Genomic DNA, 20,201 nt, shown 5'->3' on the forward strand with positions numbered 1-20,201 from the left:
CTTATGAGGTCCATAGCAATTCTATCATATACTAAACTCCAGGTTTCCAGACTGGCAGTCACAAAAGACAACTGGATGTTTCCTTCTGGGGTTGAAGAGACAAAAGTCAGTGTGCAGGCATTGTTTACGATTGCTTTCCTAAGTAAAACCTCTTCAGACCTTCACCTACTTCAGAACGGGGAGAGACTTCCACATCACAGAAACTCTACCCATCTTGGTAGTTACTAGTCTAGAAAGAAGCATGCACTTCACTTTTAAGCTTTTCACTTTGCACACATACATGCTGGAGAATAAACAGAAATTGTTTTTGTGACACAGCAGTAAAGGGTTGATATACCACAATTCAGAGGGAAAGGTCATCTGATAGACCCATTGCTTCCACCCCCTGTAAAACCTAATTATAGTGTGATGTGATCTCAGAAGGTGCAACATATCAAATCCACGAGGGAACGTAAGTAGAGAAGCCTGACTGAAGCAGCCTTGTCCAGGACTGCCAGATCGGAATGTGCCGGCGTCAGGACAAGGAACAGTCCTGAACACGCTCCCTGCAGACACTGAGGTGAGAGGCAGCTGACCAGAAAATTTCAGAATACCAATGTTAGCAATTATGTCAGTTTAGTGCTGAGACAATTCAGTGGTAAGTGAAGTAGCAGCTCCTCAGAAAAACACAACAGTTAATGCAGTGCCTAACCTTAATCACTTGAGTAGTTCCACTGAAGTCAAACTTACACACTAGAAATTGTCTATAGATACATAATTAGATATAATGGGGTTTAATTCTGCTGTGTTAAGACTATCCATTATCTTCTTTCAGAGATAACTGACGGCACATTCTATGATTTAAACATTTAAAATACTTCCATAGAAATACACTGCAAATAAGTCAGCAAGCTCCCATGTACATATGGTGCATCCTTTTCTCCCCAGGTGATCTCATGCCTTAAGAGACTGACAAACAAAACCAAATACTTTCAGCTCAAGTGTAAAATCATCAGGTTACTGTGCTGTGGGTTCTGGAAACATGAAACAACACTCCTTGTTCCTAACAGGGAGCTGAAGCGTGCAAGCAGCCTTGTGCTGACAGACCCCTGAAAAGTTCAACCTCCAGCAGCCTAACTGCAGATCAGCTCGTGAGAAAAGAATACAACCCCCCTTCGTATTAAAGGCAACTAACAGGTAGTCACAGGTATGCCCAAAGCCATTTTTGACCGATTCAAACATCACCTCTGTTGCGGCTTCACCTTGGTAAGAGCTTGGTCCAACTGGCTTGAAGCACAGGCAGAGAAAACTTGTACCTGCTTCTATGTGACCCTGCATATACAGTTTTAGTAGTATGGAAATGCCTGCAGAGTGACTAGTACGACTCTCAAGCTTTACATACATTATAAATTTACAGCTCTAGAAAAGAAAAGGCTAAAATGCACAATTTTTGTTCCACTTAAAACCATGGAAATACTCAGCTCAAAACTTTCCAGGCAGCAGATGTAAAACACCTGCTGTTAAAAAGCTTCTGGGTTGGGTTTGGTGGGTTCTTTTTTCTCCCTCATTAAATAGCAGGGATATCACGATCTGACTGCTTGCTTCTCTTAGGAGAGTCACTGCCATTTTCTCCCAACTTCCTTTTAGCACAGTCCACACATGAAGTTCCTGTGGAGGCAGAAGCAGGGGGAAGAAATATTTTAATGTTGCTACATACACGTGCTTTGTATACGTTTTATTACAAGCTCCAAATACTAAGATAAACACAATTCTGGTTCACTGAGGTTCTTGTATTTTTTGGATTAATTTGGATAATTTGGATTCTGAATTGTAACACTAACCCTACTGAAAGTCTGCAACCGCTTCAGCTCATCTCAAGCTCTTCCCCAGCACTAAGTTCTGGTGCTAACACATAAAACAGGCTAATTAATTACTAATTAATCTTTTGAAGAAAATAATTCTTCATTTTTGTGTGATAATGCCTGTGGAGTTCACAGGTGAGACGCTGCTTTAAGAAGTCTGGATCCCTTATTCAGAGTTCTTGGTGTGAGCTGCCGGTGAAAGTATAAACAATATAACTGGGCTGTAAAAATGAACAGAAGGAAAACTCCTTCAAAAATCAGGACATCCATCCTGATGACACATTTAGATCATCTTTTTATGGGGAATTACACAAATCTGTGTTAAGGAACAATTTTAATTTTTTTTTTACTTGCTATGTATTCCAAAATACAAATCCAAAATTCCAAAAAAACGGGTACTAAAATTACTTGTAAGGAGGGCACTAAGTTAGTAAAGGAGCTTTATGTGAAGCAGAACTGGAATAAGTTGTGCTCAAGTTTTTGTTTTCTTCTCCATTGATGCCTAATTATACTTTACTGAAAAGGGGATTTATTAACTTGTCTGCAAGACAGATAAGCTTAAAATCTAGTTGGAATCACAAGAAGTAATCTCTGACTTTACGCCTGCCCACAAGTATCTTGGATAAGTGTGTATTTTTTGATTGTGACAAAGCGGGGGTTCTTAATCTCCTGCAATGCCAAAGACCCTCACATGCAATAATGAAATGATACTTCTATAGGATTTTGATGGTATTTGCAGCAGCAGCACAAATATCTGAGAAGTGTAATCTTTTTCACTTCAAGCTTTGTTTCAAAGGGAAGTTTTGCTATTTTACACCATAAATTGGAATGTACTATTGCTCTGCTTACTCACAGAAGTATCACAAAGATACCCGAACAATGCTTAGCCAAAATCACCTTCAGTACTACAAGTTTAAGCCTGAGATTCACTCTTCTATACCTTCTTAAGGAAGACATTCAAAATCGTCAGACAAACATCTGGAAATGTAGGCCAAAACCTCATGGCCTCATAATCTTTAAATACTCTGATCAGCGTTAATAATTTTTTTATATACATTTACTGTAGCTTTTCCATTCTATCATTTATCATTTTATTGACAGCTGAAATCCAGCAGTTACCTGCTAATATGTAGAAAGAAAGAAAGAGGGTAAGAAGAGAATCTGTTTAGCAGACTTCCAGAGCTAAATCAGAGTGCTGCACATTGATCATTTAATGGCTTTGTAAATAAAAGACTTTATCTCTGATACATTATGGAATGTTCTGTGAAAATAAGAACACTACTTACCCAACAGTGTTGTGCTGTCCACTCGATCAGCATCTAGGGAAGTATAAGAGACACCAACAGCACAAGTTAGCATTCAGAAAGTTTTCATACTTTCATGCAACATGCCAAAACAGCAAGGTTGTATTTAGAATCACAGAATCGTTTGGGTTGGAAGGGACCTTAAAGATCATCTAGTTCCACCCCCCTGCCATGGGCAGGGACACCTCCCACTAGACCAGGTTGCTCAGAGCCCCATCCAGCCTGGCCTTGAACGCTTCCAGGGATGGGGCATCCACAGCCTCTCTTGGGAAACCTATTCCAGTGCCTCACCATCCTCACAGTAATGATTTTTTTCCCTTGCATAACCTCTTTTCAGTTTAAGTTTCAGCCCCCTCGCCCCATGACTACACCCCCTGATAAAAAGCCCCTCTCCAGCTTTCCTGTAGGTCCCCTTCAGGCACTGGAAGGCCGCTGTAAGGTCTCCCCAGAGCCTTCTCTTCTCCGGGCTGAACAACCCCAACTCCCTCAGCCTGTCTTCACAGAAGAGGTGCTCCAGCCCTCTGATCATCTTCGTGGCCCTCCCCTGGACTCACTGCAACAGGTCCATGTCCTTATGCTGGGGCCCCAGAGCTGAACACAGTACTACAAGTGGGGAAGTGGGGTCTCATGAGGGGGAGCACTGCCTTCCTTGACCTGCTGGCCACACTTCTTTTGATGCAGCCCAGGACACAGCTGGCTTTCTGGGCTGCAAGCACACGTGGTCAGGCCATGCTCAGGTGCTCATTCACCAACACCCCAAGTCTTTCTCCTCAGGGCCGCTCTCAGTCCACTCATCATTCAGCCTGTATTGGTGCTTGGGATCGCCCCGATCCATGTGCAGGACCTTGCACTTGGCCTTGTTGAACTTCATAAGGTTCGCAGGGGCCCACCTTTCAAGCCTGTCAGGGTCCCTCTGGATGGCATCCCTTCCCTCCAGCGTGTCGACCACACCACTCAGCTTGGTGTCATTGGCAGACTTGCCAAGGGTGCATTCAACCCCACTGTTCATGTCACCAACAAAAATGGTAAATAATACTGGTCCCAATATGGACCCGTGAGCAACACCATTTATCACTGGTCTTCACCAGACACCAAGCTGTTGACCATAACTCTTGGAGTGTGACCACCCAGCCAACTCCTTATCCACCACGGGGTCCACCCATCAAATCTGTGTCTGTCCAGTTTAGAGACGAGGATGTTGTGCAGGGCAGTGACAAATGCTTGCTCAAGTCCAGGTAGATCAGTCATTCACTCTTCCCTCATCCACCAATGCTGTGACCCTGTTGGAGGCGGCCACCAAATTAGTCAGGCACAATCTGCCTTTAGTTGAAGCCATGCAGGCTGTCAGCAATCACCTCCAGGAGGATCTGCTCCATGATCTTCCTCAGCATGAAGGTGAGACTGACCAGCCTGTAGTTTCCCAGGTCTTCCTTAAAAATAGGGGTTATGTTCCTCTTTTCCAGTCACTGGGAACTTTCCCAGTCTGCCATAACTTTTCAAATACAATGGATAGTGCCACTTCATCTGCTTGATCTGTAGACTGAGAATTCTACCAGGGCATGATTGCTGCAGCTCAGGCAGCAGCTCTTGACCTTTCCACTACTGAGCCACAGGTCCAGCAGCGCCTCTCCTCCGGCTGGGCCCTCCAGCACCTGTACTAGTTGCCCTCAATGCACTCAGTAAACTGCTTGCAGTTTTCTGTGCTGCTTTTCCAGCAGACTGTCTGGGCGGCTGAGGTACCCTATCGGGATCAGGGCCTGCATTTCTCATTATTTTTTTCGTATAACCCTTTTAACAAACTTCTGCTATTTTTAAAAGACTGTGTAAATAAGCATAAAAAAATGAAATCTGACAATTTGGCAACGTAGACAACAGTAACACACATTTGAAAAGAGTTTTGTTTGGGATTTTGACTGAGATCAACAAGATTTTGAAGTCAGAGTAAGGTCCCTCTTCTTGCAAGTGTTATGCCAGTCAGTAATTCCACTGAGTAAGAAGGGGAGCATTATAGTCTGACTTTGCAGTCATTTCCATTTAAAACTTACATAAATATATCTCCCACTCTGTTTTAATATCAAGGTCTGCTCTGCAGTAAGTTGGATACTCCAGACTCAACAGGCTGTAGACACCGTGCAGACTATTAAAAGTACATCCATCACATCCATCACCAGTGGTACACCAAAGAACAAATTAGAAAGCTGAGGCTTGTTCAGTGTCTGAAACTGCACCCCAACCTACTTTTACTTGTCTACACTACAGACAAACTTCCCAAAACCCAGATGCTGTGCTAAATATTTTTTCTGGCCTTCATGGAATGAAAAATCTAATCCAGTCTAAATGCAATATTCATCCAGATAATTCAGGCATACAACTGCAATTCTCTTTTAGGGAGGGCAAGGGGAAGGTTCCTGCTATGCACCACTTGGGAGTAATTTCAGACAAAACAGTTTCACTGACATCATAAGCCAAAGAGCTGTGAAACAGTATTCTTCCCAAGGTCATTTAGTTATTTTCCTCAGTCCTCCGGATTAGCCACAGGAGAACCGTCCTTGTTTGGAAAACGTTAACGAAATCTCTCTCCTTTAAATATAGTTGTTATTTTTCCCTGGTTTTGTATTAAAAGCTCTTCATTGTTACAGCTAAGGAATTTTACTAGTTAAGAGACAACAGGATGGAAGGGAGCAGGGAGGGGAAGCACACAGATGGACCTAGTTAGTAAAGTTTAGCTCCCTGTCAACGCAGGGGCTTCAGCAAACCTACTGGGTTACTTCCCATTTTGGCATTAAAACACCTTGTACAGAATGCCAGTCCCTGTCACAAACAGAGTATTATTCCACAGCCTCTTCTATTCTGTTGTCACAAAACATTATGCTCACACTCAGGTTTTCTCCCCTGTAGCCTTAACTTTGTTAAGCCAAACACTAGTGGGTGTACTGATTTAATTTCCCATTCTGTGCTTAACCAGATATCGTGGCTCAACAAGCTTATCCCACCAGATAACTCCTTCAATTCTTTTAGTCTCTTTTACTTACATGTCATATTTCATATAATGTAGTAATACACTGGAGTAGTTCACAAAGTAAACATCTTAGTCAAATGCTAACAAAACGACAAATTCCCAATTACAAATCAAATTTGCAAGAATCCACAGATCTTATGGAAAGAAATCTGGTTGCAATTTTGTCATGTGTTCAACTCTGCACACCACTCATAAGCAAAGATGCCGCACAGGCCTGCTGCTTGGTACACGTAAGGTCAACACCTCAGACCAAATGCTGATTGCTCAGACATGGCATCCTGCTATGAACCTACTCAAAGTTTTCTTATTAAAGAGGACACATTACCTGGACTTCTCTGCTTGCAGATTTGAGCAGTCAGATCTTGTACATACTCTGGGAATTGTTTAAAGCAGTCCCCATAGGACACTACTTTTATTCCGTGCAGCAGCATATCTGCCTGGAGCTTGAAAAAGTGGTCTTCATTTTCTTTAAGCACCAACATATAATGTTCTAAATCTACTTTGTTCTTTACTGTATAAAGAAAAAGAGCTTGGAATATCTGATCACGCAGGGTCTCTCCACAGCCCAAAAACAAAAAAGACTTGGTTCGATACAAATTTTGAAGGACTTCCTGTTAACAAACACACGAGATATCCATTTACTTCATTAGTCAAAAGGTCAAGGTCAGAACTTTTAAAGTACGTCAGACTTAAAAGGCGAAGCAGAGCAGACATCACTATTGAACTGAAATAAGCATATCATTTAGAATCAGGGCAAACTGACATTTCATAAGCACCATTTCTACAAAAAAAATTATATTCAAAATCAAAGTTACCATACAAAAATCAAGTACACACATAAGTATTTCCAGTAAGGACATTTTAAATTAAAAGAATTATGATGACAGAATATAAGGCTCCTGTTAGGTCAATCTGTAAATAAGGAAAATTAATATTCTTGACCAAACATTTGAGTTCTTAAAATACCTAAAATATGACATTAAGTCCAAGATCCAGAGCTGGTAACAGCTCAAGCCCATAAAAATATAAATAATTCATCTAAGCAATCAGGTGGTGATGAATCCTTATTCTGGCTTCTCATATTTTGGGGTTAATGTTTTTTCATCAGATAAATAAAAAGAACTCCAAAACCATGACATACAGATGAGGATTTTGATTGTGATTTACAAAGAAGCAGTATACAAGAGCATACACTGCCCTAGCAGCATAGCTGGCTTTCTCAATAATAGTGCCATTTTTCTGGGCCCCAATTATTTAATCTATGTGATCTAGCAAAACCCTAGCCTTAGGTAACGTGCATGCAGTGACTGCAATAAAATAGTTTGGCAAAACATAGTAAAAATGTTAAAGATCACACGAACCATAACTTCAGGATCTTGAGTAACATCTTTATATCCCGAGGGATCTAGCACCATTCCACAGGGATCTGTATATAAGCCATGAATGTGAAGAACTCCGTATTTTATATGACCTCTTGCCCACTGAAGAACCTAAAGCAAATTATGCAAGTTACATTTTTTTGTTATACTACAATAACAGAGATTCAGCAAAACTACACAGCTGTCCAAACTGACACAACCACTTAAAGCAGAAATAAACTCTTTTGCACTTTTCTGCAGCAAAAGATGCTTTTAATTACCGATTACACAGCTTACGCTAAATTGCTGATACTGAAGATATCACTAGCTTTTTGGTCTAAACAAGCATTCAGCCAAGAAGCAAGTTCCAGCAATGCTGACAGAAGAGATAGGAACAGCAAATTAACTACCAGGTAGACGTAATCATATTTGTGATTGTAACAATTACTTCACATAAATAAGGGGGGGGGGGGGGGAGGGTCGGGGGGTCAAGGGAGGGATTGGTTGGTAAATGCGTCACTGAAACTCACTTTGGTAACTGTTACCAGATTATTCAGAATAAAAAGACACATAAAATAAACGTCTGTGCATCTACTGTTAGCTTACAGACATGCTAAGAAGTTTTAACCTTGACATTTTTAAACAGGAAAACATCTTTCAGTGAAGCTTAAAAGCCGGTAAGTCAAAAAAATTTACTGCTCTCATCATACCTTATCCTTATCTTTCAAATCTAAAGATTCCATAGGTTTACCCTGTTGCTGACCAAATATTTCAAGTAAATTGTCATAATTTGTAGTCAGAACCATTGTGCCTCTCTCCATGAGTCTCAGGATCGATTGCAGAACAACAGGATTCTGAATGTGTTGTTCTAAATTATCAAACACCTCCATTAAACAATCCTGGAAGAAGTTGGGCTTCATATCCCCAGTACGCTGAAGAAAGAAAAACATGAACACTTTGTAAGGACCGTGTGCACCACTTTAACTGCCTCCAACAGAAAACCCACATCATTTGCCTACTTAATGCCAAAGCATTTCTTTACAAGAGGGTTTACACAGTATACCAAGCATAAACGTCTGAATGTACAAAACCATCAAAAGCGATCTCAAATTATTCAAGTGCTCTTGCCTCCACAACGTAGCTCAAAATAAGTTTCCATGAGAAAACCAAACCACTGTCGTACAGCTACAGTAAACTAAAAATTTTTGCTACAGTTAAAATCTCACTCATCACTTCTAAACACGAATGTACGTTTTCCTAAAAGCGTAGGCTGCATTTGCCCGGAGATTCTGCCAAGACTGACAGGAACATGTTACAGCTCTATAAAATATACCAGCTTCCTATTCAATAAATTGTATTACACAGAGAAAAAAAAAGTCTGTTTTATAACCCTCATATCGTTACTGGCCTAACTACATACTGAGAAAGGTGAGGTTTCTATGCTTTTACTGAAGCATACAATTACTGAAAATCAGTTGGTGTACTAAAATTATTCCCTGGATTCAGAGCCTGGGATATACTAAAGGGTTGGAGGGTTTTTTTTTCTTTTATTTTCTTTTTCCCCACTCCTTCCGGGTTGAGAAAAATGTATTAATCATTAAATCTGCTACAAAGCCTAACCATACATGCAGACTCCTGCCAAGAGAGGCTATTATTACATTTTGCCTGTAGAGAAGCTCACCACGTGTTGCAAAATGTTCAACACATCCCACAACTTAGCAGTAAGTATGTCACCCTAATTATTTCAACCAGAAGACCTGGCAAACCTATTAACACAATCTGAAAATCTCTGGAACCTAAGACGAGCGGCTGAGAAATTGGGTATGTACAGACTGTCTTCAGTGAAGTGTGACCTGCAGTGGTGATGAACTCTGCGTGATCTCAGGATATCAGTACGGTCACCTCTACCTGTGTTTTCAGGGTACCTCTAGTTTTAGCCAGCAGAGCTATAAATTCCTCTTTCAGTTCCAAGAAACATGCTCAGGACTCTTGCTTGCATTAATTATGACAAATAAAAACGAAGCATTTTTTAGCCTCTCCAAAATGCACAGCGTACTATACAATTACCATCAACATTTCAATTTTTACCAGAAAAATCCCAAGCTAGAAAGCTGAAAAGAATTTTTGTTGATAACAAAAGTATATAATGATGTTAGAAATTAACAGATGTTATAAACATACTCACTGGTGACATTTTCCTGATGAGATCATGTGCAACCACAAGCAGGTCTCTATCTTTGATTACTTTTTTACGAAATTCAGCAACATCTCCTGGATGAAGCACCTCCAGCTGTTCAGCTGCTTCAATTACAGCCTCAATGCAGCTTCTCCAGGAGCACAGCGCTGGGATCCCTGGGGCTACTGCAGCACTTACCCCAGTTCCAATTACAAGAAGAAGGTCCCGAGGCTGTTTTCGTATTAGACTTTTTAAGAATTTTCTATAAAATAGAAAACAAAAATCTTCATTGTTTACAGTGCATTTTCTAACTTGTCTGAAGAGCTCATGACTGACTCAGGAAGCCCACATGAGCTGTCAGTGCTTGTGCAAAATACAACGAACCAAGTTCTCCATTTCTACGGAGAAGAATGGTATTGGCCGCAGTTCACAGCCTTCCCCAAAGTGACAATATACTTTAAGTCTTTTTGCCATTTTAGACAAGTGCACATAATTAATTTAAGCCAAAAAACAGCAACAACTTCAAATCACTTAATATCTTTGAGATCAAAATCAACAATCACCAATTTTCAGTTCACTGGGCTAGCCAAACACCAGCTCAAATGAAATTTTACGAAAAGTAGTCAAAGGACTATTCAATGATTTACCTAATACATATTATGTTTGATAGAAAGTAAGTAGAACTATTTCAAGGGGACAAGTTACAATATTTCAAAGAAACAAATTTTCGGTTTTCTGGGAAAAAAAGCAGTATCTTTTATTGTCATTTATTCGCACTTTAGGATACATGAACGTAAGAACAGTCATACTTATTCAGATCAAGGGTTCATCTAGCCCACTATTCAGATGTTACTAACCACAAATTACTCTCAAAGGCATGTTCGGTTTTGTATCAGTATTCCCTGTGCAAGCCAGCACTAGAAACTGTAGAGCAAGTCTGGCTTTCATGATTACATTGCAAAGAAGCAAAACCACATTTAAACCATACAGTGAAATCACTATATACAAACAAGGCCTTCAGCAATACAGAACCTTAGAATTCCCTTGACTTTCAAAACTACCTATACAGACTTTTAATTCCTGTTAATCTGGTAACACGGATGCTTAACACCTCTTATTTCACAATCATCTCAATCTACCTAGCTAAAACTATAATGTTTAACTGGAAATGGCCTCAGGCAAAGCAATTAATAAACACGTAGATAAGATTGCTGGCTAATGCCTACAGATAACACTTTGCTGATAGTCCCCCATGCCTTCCCGCTATATTAAGCACAAATTGTTTCCCCTCAACAAGTGTATTATTTATTCCTCACAAACAGCCTGACTGTGTATGAAGCACTCGGTCAGCAGAGAAACTAGTTTCTGGGATCATTTCAAGTTTTCAAGCGTTATGTTGTTCTCGTACACAATTTCCAGTCACGTACTTGCACTGTATTTAGAGATTTTCATTAAGAGATGGTTTGCAACACAAGTTACCTGGATTTCTGCTCACTTCTGATTGTTGATCGTTCTGATGAATCCATCTCTGAGCCCTAAGTAAAACAAAATGGAAAATAATTCTTAGTGCTTCTACCTTAGAAAAGGCCAAAATTAAAACCAGATGTACTATTGTTAGCATTTTCTATTTATTCTTACCCAAGTATCTTAAAATCAAGACTCCGTATGTCCCTTCCCAGTTAAGCAACACACCGATAGAAACAAAGCCGACAGAGCGTGTGTGTAAACCTGCCACAACTCCATTTAAGCTCAGTCATTGACATTTTAAGGCTAACAGAGATACGGCTATTCATGCAGCTGAAATATACTTGTGTCTAAATTCAAGATAAAATTTATCATATTCATTGAAATGTTAATTCATTTCAAGTAAATGAATGTATTGCTTGAGGTTTTTTTCATAATAATCAGTTGTGGAAACCAGACTTCTGCAACACATAACAATCATGAGGGACCCCCTGCTAGCCACCTGGTTACTCTACCAGACCATATAACATGAAAGAAATTTTTTTCCCCCCTCAGTGAGTATTTTAAATACAATATAGATGATATAGAAATAAGTTTTTATTATATCTAAAGCATACAAAGAACTGCATCTTGGCAAAAGAATTTGCCTACAATATCATCACTTCGAAATACCCAAGTTTCGTTACATTAATTCTTGGTTTTGTTTTTATAAGCATGTATTTTTTGTTTGGCTTCAAAACTTAGTTCATGGTTGTGGAGACTGCAGACCCTAACCCCTCAAATAAGCAAAATAAGCATTCTGACAGACCTTAGGGCTCACGAGGCAACTTGTCAGCACCCAGGTTCACATGCTGGCAGCTAATTTGGAAGCAAGAGGCCTAAGTTTGGAGATCATTTGATGGGAAGTGAGTGGGGTGGGGTGTGAACCCACCAAAGAAAAGAGCAAAACAAAAAAACCCACCCTTGGATAAAGGGACATCAGCATTTCTGAGGAAAACACATGCCTCTCTTCTGCAAATGCACCCAGGGTGTCTTTTCAAGTGGAAAAATCTTTTCTTCTTGTAATACTTATTTTCTCCATGCTCCCTTCCTTCACTGACAGTATCCTACAAAGATGCTGCACTATCATCTGAAGGATTTTAACACAGTCAAAATTCAGATTAACCTATCTAAAGCAAAATGTTTAAAAATCGATAGAGAACAAGGTTCCTTCATATATGGAAAAGTTAAGAGTTCATAATGTAAAAACAGACGAAGGAAGTTCAATTTATTCTGAAAAAGGCTTATTACCTTACAGCCCCACCCAATGAACTATTTAGGAAAGAATCCCCAAGAAAGTTTTGGTAATTACCAAAATGGTAATTATAAAAGTTACCAAATTTGGTAAGCTACCAAAATTCATAAGCATCTCACCACAGGATGCTGTCGGTACCAACATTTTAGACCTCGTCGTTTCCTTTTACCCCTTCAAGTTGCTTCCTGGAAGCAGCAGCTGAACGGCTGCGGACCACGGAGTTCGCATCTCCGCGTGCCTCTGAGCCCCGAGTAACCGTGCCCAGTCCTGAACATCCTCCTATTAGGTGTAGCAAACACTCCTCCAATGAGCACACCTGGAAGACCCGAGGCCCTGGGCACCAGCACTCGGGCGGCGCACGGGGTCGGGGCAGCCCGGCGCTCGGGGCCGCGGTGCGGCTGCTGCCCGGCGGGTCCCGCAGCCCCCCAGCGGCGCTGGGTCCCCACCGCCAACGCGAGGGGGGCTCGGCACAGCCAACGCGCGTCTCCTCCCTTCTTCCTGCTTGAGAAGCAAGTTCTGTTCGAGGCTCTACCCACGGAACAGGAGCTCTAGCCGCTGGCACGGCCCGTCAGCGGTGTGACCGAGCCGAACGGTTGTCCCAGGCAGTTTAATGTAGGAAAACCGCTACCGGGCAGCGGCCGCCGCTTTCCCCGCCCCGTGCCGGCCGCTTCTCCCGGGGAAAAGCCGGTGGCGCTGCGCAGGGCAGCAGCTTCTCCTGCGTTATTCGCCGTCCCCCTCCGGTAACCCACCGGCGCCACTGGGCGCAGCGAGCGGGCACGGCTAGAGCCGGCGGCACTGCCCCCCTTCCTCCTCCTCACCTGCGGGCGCAGGGAAGCCGCCCCCCGGCGGCGCTGCCGGCCTGCCCTGCGCCCGGAGGGGCGGGAGGCCCCGCAGCTGCCCGGGACACGGCGCCCCGCACGGCCGCCGGCAGCCGGAGCGGCGGCTCGGCCCGGCGGCGCACACCCACCCCCGCTCTACCTGCCGCGCCGAGCCCCGCGGCCGCCATCCCCTACCCCGCCAGGCCCGGCTCCTCGCCCCGGGGCGGGCAGCTCCGCAGGCGGCGCCCGACCCGGTACCCCCCGCCCCGCCGGCGCCGTTACCTCTGGGAGCGGCCGCGTGTGCCCCGCCCGCCGCGCTCCCCAGGGCGGGGCCGGCGGCACGGGCCCCCGCCACTCCCTCCCCAAAGCTTTCCCCGCCGGCTGGAAACAGCCGCCCCAGGAGCAAGATTCCGCCCGAGAACGGTTCCCGGCTGGCGCCGGCGGCAGCCCCGCGGGGAAATCCGCTCGGGGAACGCGAACCGCCGGGCTCGGAGCTGCCGGGGCCGGGTGGCAGCGGCGCGGGCGGGTCTGCACCCCCGGCAGGCGCGGCGGTGCCAGGCGGGACGGTGCGCGCCTCGGCCGGGGCGGGAAGGGCGGCGGGCAGCGCCCGGGTGCCCCTGGAAGCCCCCGAGACCCTTCGGAGGCGAAAGCCCGAACGAGCAGGGCGCCCGGCACGGAGGAAGGGTCGGTTTTCACGTCCAGGAGACTGGGAGCCCCTACGCGTGAAGATTAACGGGGTCTGCGCTATGAAAACTTGCAGATGGCAGAAGAATTGGAAATAACATAGAAATATATAGGAACACAGAGAAGTATTAGGGTGAGGAGAAAGCGAAGCAAACCGCAGAAAGGGACGGTAGCGCTGGTACCCCTCGCGGCTCCGCCACGGCCGGGCGGGAGGGGGGGGCAGGGGGTGCCCGCAGCGGTACCGCACCGCCAGGCACTCCCGCACCGCCGGTACCCAGCGCTCCCCTCCTCTGCGGGGTGTTTGGGGGTTTTGTTTCGTGGTTTTTAGGGGTTTCTGGTTTTGTTCACCCACCCCGGTTTTAATCTCTTAAAGCCAAAGCCTAAAAACTGAAGGGCCCTTCACTATGGTTCATTAAGGCATTTCATTAACAAACAACACTTAGTTCAGCCCCGCCGTATTTTCTAACAGCAGCGTCCCACTTTGTTTGCAACGCTGGGAGTATCAGGTGTGTAAAAGCTGCTCCTTGTGCCTAAGGATACTGTTGCAGAACTGTACCCCCAAATTCCAGTTGCAAAACTGTCTTGAAAATGCATCATTCTCCAATTTTAAGCTTTTAAACCTACCCATGGTACCATTTTACAAACTTTTGAAGACTTGAAGTACTTACTGGCATAAGCTTCCCAAACACACGTCCAAAAAGATTTTGTTTCTCTGGTCAGTCACTTCTGTTGTTTTGGGGCACACGCAGGATTCACAGGTCTTGCATGCCTATACGATAGATTTGACTGTTCTCTTTTGTTTGTTAAATGTCGCTTTAGGAAGTATTTTGGTCAGGATGGCTGGCTTTGCAGATGAAACATTAAGCCACTGTTTTTACTCCATATCTGATGTTACTTTTGGCAGGAATAGTTGTGTCGACTGCACCGACTTCACTAACTCAGTTTGCATAAGAACATTGTGTCCTTGTGAACTTTCTGTGTACTATTCCCTGAGCATCACTTCTCACTTTGTAATTTTTTTTATATTACCTTGCAGTGTCCCTAGACAGGCTTAACAAGTATTTGGAGATTCATAGTGATAAGAAAGATTGAGGACAGGATCAGAGAGAACAGGAAGGGAGAAGTCAGAATGTAACTACAGTCTCACCTGAAAACTGGAGTTTGATAGAGTTAGAGAAACTCTGCGATGCTTCTAGCTCTTTGCCTTTCACACTTCACTACTGCCCGTCAGTCAGCAAGGTATTTTAACATGCTGGTATTTAGGGTTCAGTAAACCTGAAGGTCAAAGATCTTGTGTTTTAAAAGAATCAGGTGATATTCTTCTCCCTAATCCCCACTAACTGTGTGTGAAATCCAGCTTGGAATGCCATTTGACACTGCCTTGTAATAGTGTTGGAATGTATTACTAAATAACTTGCTGAATATCTTAGAATATTTTGTCAGCTGTAGGTAGGAGTCACAAAGACTTGCTAAATATTTTGCTGAGTTTGAGATTCAAGGTCAGAGTATTCTGCAGATTTACAATACCTAAAATACTTCTTTTTGTTGCATTAAATTAAAAAATAATGTCAGAGGAAATACTTGTGAAGAAAGGCCCTGGACAGCTTTTCCATTTTTCAGTCTGAATCAATTCATCTGATAAAACTTACTACCTTTTCCTGTAAGCCTTGCTCCTTTTATATCCTTAGACTACAAAAACTATTATTTTAAAAAACCCAACAGTACTCACAGTGAGCTCTGGATTCTCTTGCAAGGGGTTAAGAAAGTCACTAAGGACAGAGAATATCGATAGTTTCCAATCAAATATGGTACAAAATTAAGTATATACAATACAGTAAAAAAGAGGTTTAGCATACCTTTCCAAATGTACAAGAGGTAACAATGTATTATTTTCCAATATATTTCCATGTTATTATTTGAAATGTATTTGACAGAGACAAGCAAACGCCATTACAGGAAAATTGGCATAAAGTTCAGTAGCAAAAATCATGGTGAGAAGAGGATGCTGAGGTGTGTTGTAACCTGTAAGTTTAGAAACATGAAGGAGTTTCTTTCAAGAAGCAACAAAGAAAGGCAAGTTACTGTTGCTACAACTGAGAAACTCTGAGAGGTAAACACATACTTTAAATAAAATAACTACAGAAGCTTACTACTTGATTCAGCCTAAGATTTATCTCTCATATTATAGTAAAATCATGTGTTTATCCAAGTGTACTAAAAAAACGTTAATTCAGTTGCTTATTTTGGGCATTCCCACAGACTTTGGAAATATTACTCAAAGTGATCTAATCAGGATAAGAAATGCAGCTGGTTGGTTTTGGCTGGAAGAGGCAATCCGTTTGATTATTCAGCTGTGTTTTTATGCCCTGAGATGTAATGTTGATTTACTTTTGACATCTTGCTGTTTAATAAGTTATGATAAAGTAAATCCTAGTTTATATTATGCCAGAACCTGCTGGTTTGAAAGAAAACAAGTAAAACTTGTAATGAAAGTTTATTGAATTTGCTGAAGGGTATCTTTAGGACGCCAGCTAACTCATGTCTTAATTTTTTTCATAGCAGGAAGCCAATTTGCCCTTGTTGATTGAGATAAAATTCCTTCTACATGCACAGTGGAACTGCTAGTTACTCCCTGATAGGTGATTACTTTTTTCTATCTTGGAGCTGACTGGATCTTACTAGTTTGTCATTTTTGTAAACAGAATCGTTTCTAAAATGCTTTGAAGATGAAAGATACTATCAGAAATTCGAAGTATGTTTTCAAATGCCAGTGTCAGTTCACTTAGAGTTTACCGATAACTGAATATAGAGGTTAATTTTCAAAGACAGTCTTTGACTTCCAGCACTGTACATGTATAAGCCCTGCAGAGTGACATGATCTGTAAAATAAATCTGGATGTAACCGCAAGTGTACACTAGAGCTTATTTTTAAAGCTGCCAAGTGAAAAACATGTCTTCAGTGACAGATGCCAACGTCTCCCTACGGTCAACTTTTATTTAACTGAGTGTAAGTGCATGCAAGTTCTGCATTACTTTGCTCCTGTGTCTCACACTGAATTGCAGTCAGGATCCTTCAATATTTGCGTTGAACAAACAGTTCAACAAACAAACAAACAGTTTGCTGCTGCTGTCCTATGCTTTCAATCAGGCAGGGAAAAGATGGTAAGTTACAGCTTCTTGGAAAAAATCCCTCCCCCTGCACCCACCATTAAAATATTCAAATAACTAACCATTATTAAATTAATAGTTATTGATTTAATAACTAATAATACATTCCTATAACTAAAATCCATTTTCTAGAGTCCAGTAACACTAGCATCATAGAGAGTGTAATCATTTCAGTATAGTCATATGTGGAAAGAATACATATTAAAAAGGGTAAATTGTGGGGGAAATTAGTTCTGTTAGCCTCAGTCTTTCTGACCTTGAATTTAATTTGAACTATTTGTAACGAAGTCTGAATATACGAGTTTGCTTTGAAAAACTAAGGAGCATAATGGACTGGAATCTCCTTTGATTAAATAGGATGTCTTCTGCACCTTTCTGACAAAAAAAAGAAACAACAAAGGAGCTCTGTCTTATCTGTTCTGAACAGCAACAACGTGTGAAGCAGTGTGAAAGGGAGAAAAGCCATTTTGAAGGAGAGGCAGAACTGCAATAGGAAAAGGAGAAAAAACAAAACCGAAGAGATGACAGTACCCTCCCCCCCCCCAAAAAAAAAAAAAAAAAGAAAAGAAAAAGAGGGAGAAATAAAAAGGTAAAAGGAAATGGAACATTATAGTGACTGGAAGTAATGGATTTAAATCAAGCATATTACTGTTGAGAATGGGCAGAGAGAAAGCCAGACAGGAAGCTGCAAATACTCAAATTTTGCTTGAGTTGCTATTGTTAAAAAATGTAACTAGGTCAGAGAAATGAACCTGGAGAATATTATTTTAAGAACTTGTTGGTTAACTGGCATAAAGGTCTGTCTTGGTTGTCAAATACCAGATGCTGAAAATGTTTGCAAAAATATTTGCAGAAACAAAATATATATAAGATAGGAACAAAGCTAGAAGTGTTACTCTGCTTTGTTGGAACATATCAGATGCAGTACTGAGTAATAAAGTGGGGTTTTTTTCTGCATGGCTGGTCTTCTGTGGTCCAATGGCTACTTCTGCCTAAGCATATATTTAACAAGCTTAAAAACACAACCAACAGATCAAGCCACCGGCAAGCAGAGAGCTATAAAGGCGACAAGCACATGGATCTGGTATGCAGTGCATGCAGAAGCGCAGCAGAGAAGCATAGGTTAAGATCTTGGACTTCTCAAGAACTGCGGTAAAAAGGAGCCTTGAGGACAGGCACCTGTGACCCTGCACAGCGGTGGCCAGTCAGACACTGGCTGTTTGATCCAGCACGCTGATGATTGCTGCAGAACTGTTTGTGCAGTAATGCTATTGACTGCCCCAAGGTCGTGTATTTTCCAGTAAACAAGCATTTCCTTTGAGGTGGTTGGTAAGATGATCTCCCCTGTAGCTTAGCTGTGCCTGACTCCTAATTTGAGGTATAGGTGAGGTTATCTCTATTTGTAATTCCTATCAATGTCAGGATCAAGTCTACAAGGGAAGCTGTGAACAGTTGCACTGAAGTCCAGGGATGCAAGCTAAATGAAATCTTACTTAAGAAGCAAAGTTCTTTGTACCCACCCAGTTGCCATGGCTTATACCCTGCAGTATGCCTAAAGAGAAATGAAGCATTATACCATGTTTACATTACGCTTGCTTGGATTAACATCAACAACAGATGAGACCCATGTTACATACTGTATGGGGTTTTCAGTGTGAGATCTCGGTTACAAATCTCATTTAATGCATGTTGTAACAAAGTGTTTTGCTGTTATGTATGCTATCATTCCAATAAAGATTACAGATCCCATCCCAGGGGTATTTGGATGCTTAACCTCGTATTTTTTTCATTTGAGAATCTGGGCCTTCATGCAGAAACTCATAGATGCCATATCACAGAAAGCAGACGTTCAGGAAGGGTTATCATAGTGATGTCTTCAGGCCTCAGCTTTAATTGCTTGAATGCTATGTAACCCATAAATGCTCGAAAAGTTATGATACTAAGGTCCTGCATTCTACAGAAGAAAAAACCCCTACAAGGTTGCTTTTGAGTGTTAATATTTTACTAGGATATACTACAATAAGAAATTTCTGTAATAATTTTTCAGCCTGTTATTCTGTTAACTGGCTCCAAGTCTCTTTACCTAGATGAGACATCAAAGGCTCCATAATCTCCAGTTTTAATTGATTTATTGTGCAAGTTATCAACTCCAATACTGACTTATATTTCAATGTGGCTCTCTCCAGAATTCCTCATTCTTAATAAGAAACAATAAAAGTAGAGTTAGGTTTATTCTACTAATGCAATCTTGATTATAGCAAATGCTAGTTAGTTTGTGGGTGACACTTTAAAAGTCAGTTTTCTAATAAATGGCTGCCTTCTCCTGCTACATCCCTTACAGTGACCCTTAGCAGTAGAAATGGGAAAAAAAAAATTTAAAATATCAAAACCAATTTACCTATGCAGTGTGTTCCAGGCTGAAAAATTTCCTTGTGAGAAAATTCAGACACCTCCAGGTAGTTTCACCTAGGTGTTAGTCTTGCTTTTTTGTGGACAGATAAAATAGTTAAAAGGTTTGAGTTACAGGAATTTCCCAAAATGTCAGTCTCATTCAGGCTCATTATTCATTTTTACTAGGTATCTCCTCAGCTGCTAGCTAGAACAAATACTTGTACTGTACACCATGAGATGCCAGAGCCAGAAGAAATCCTGTGCAGTGGCATTCTATTACTTCTGCATGAAAGGCTAAGATTTGAATTGGTGTCGGGAAGTGAACCAGCACTGTGATTAAAGCTTTTCAAGAGTTTTTGTACAACAAGCCATTGGCTTTTCTTTAACTTCTTAGCAAACTAAAAAACCAGTCTTTTGATTTTTTTCTTCAACAGAACATCTGTAGAAACAAAAAAGAAAACCTGTACTATCACTTGACTAGACAGCATAAGGGTATACACACCACAAACATCTGTCTAGTAAACATTTATAAAGAATTATTATTATTTGCAAAGACACGCATCCCAGAAATGTTTCCTGGAACGGCATTAGGGTATGATGTAGTAATGCAAGGCTGTTAATCACAGAAAGATCAAATTCAGTCTGCAGCCATCCTGTTGTGGGCTGTGTTCCTATTACATAGTA

General features: G+C 41.8%; 1 protein-coding gene across 4 annotated transcripts; it reads right to left on the bottom strand.

The window, feature by feature from the left end:
- Positions 1-1,418: 1,418 nt before the first annotated feature.
- FAM118A (family with sequence similarity 118 member A) lies at positions 1,419-14,761 on the bottom strand. 4 transcript variants are annotated; one of them, XM_040596150.1, is made up of 8 exons: positions 14,627-14,761; positions 11,178-11,233; positions 9,708-9,960; positions 8,233-8,454; positions 7,526-7,654; positions 6,490-6,775; positions 3,128-3,160; positions 1,419-1,647 (listed from the first exon to the last, which is right to left on the bottom strand). In XM_040596150.1, the coding sequence occupies exons 1-8, from the start codon at positions 14,630-14,632 to the stop codon at positions 1,547-1,549; spliced, it is 1,086 nt and encodes a 361-aa protein (XP_040452084.1). In that variant the 5' UTR covers positions 14,633-14,761; the 3' UTR covers positions 1,419-1,546. The 4 variants fall into 4 exon arrangements, with proteins under 4 accessions (XP_040452084.1, XP_040452085.1, XP_040452086.1 ...); XM_040596151.1 differs by lacking the exon at positions 14,627-14,761 and adding an exon at positions 13,557-13,619; XM_040596152.1 differs by lacking the exon at positions 14,627-14,761 and adding an exon at positions 13,275-13,469.
- Positions 14,762-20,201: the final 5,440 nt, after the last annotated feature.

This window comes from Falco naumanni, chromosome 5 (genome assembly GCF_017639655.2).
Source record: "Falco naumanni isolate bFalNau1 chromosome 5, bFalNau1.pat, whole genome shotgun sequence".
NCBI classification, from domain to species: domain Eukaryota; kingdom Metazoa; phylum Chordata; class Aves; order Falconiformes; family Falconidae; genus Falco; species Falco naumanni.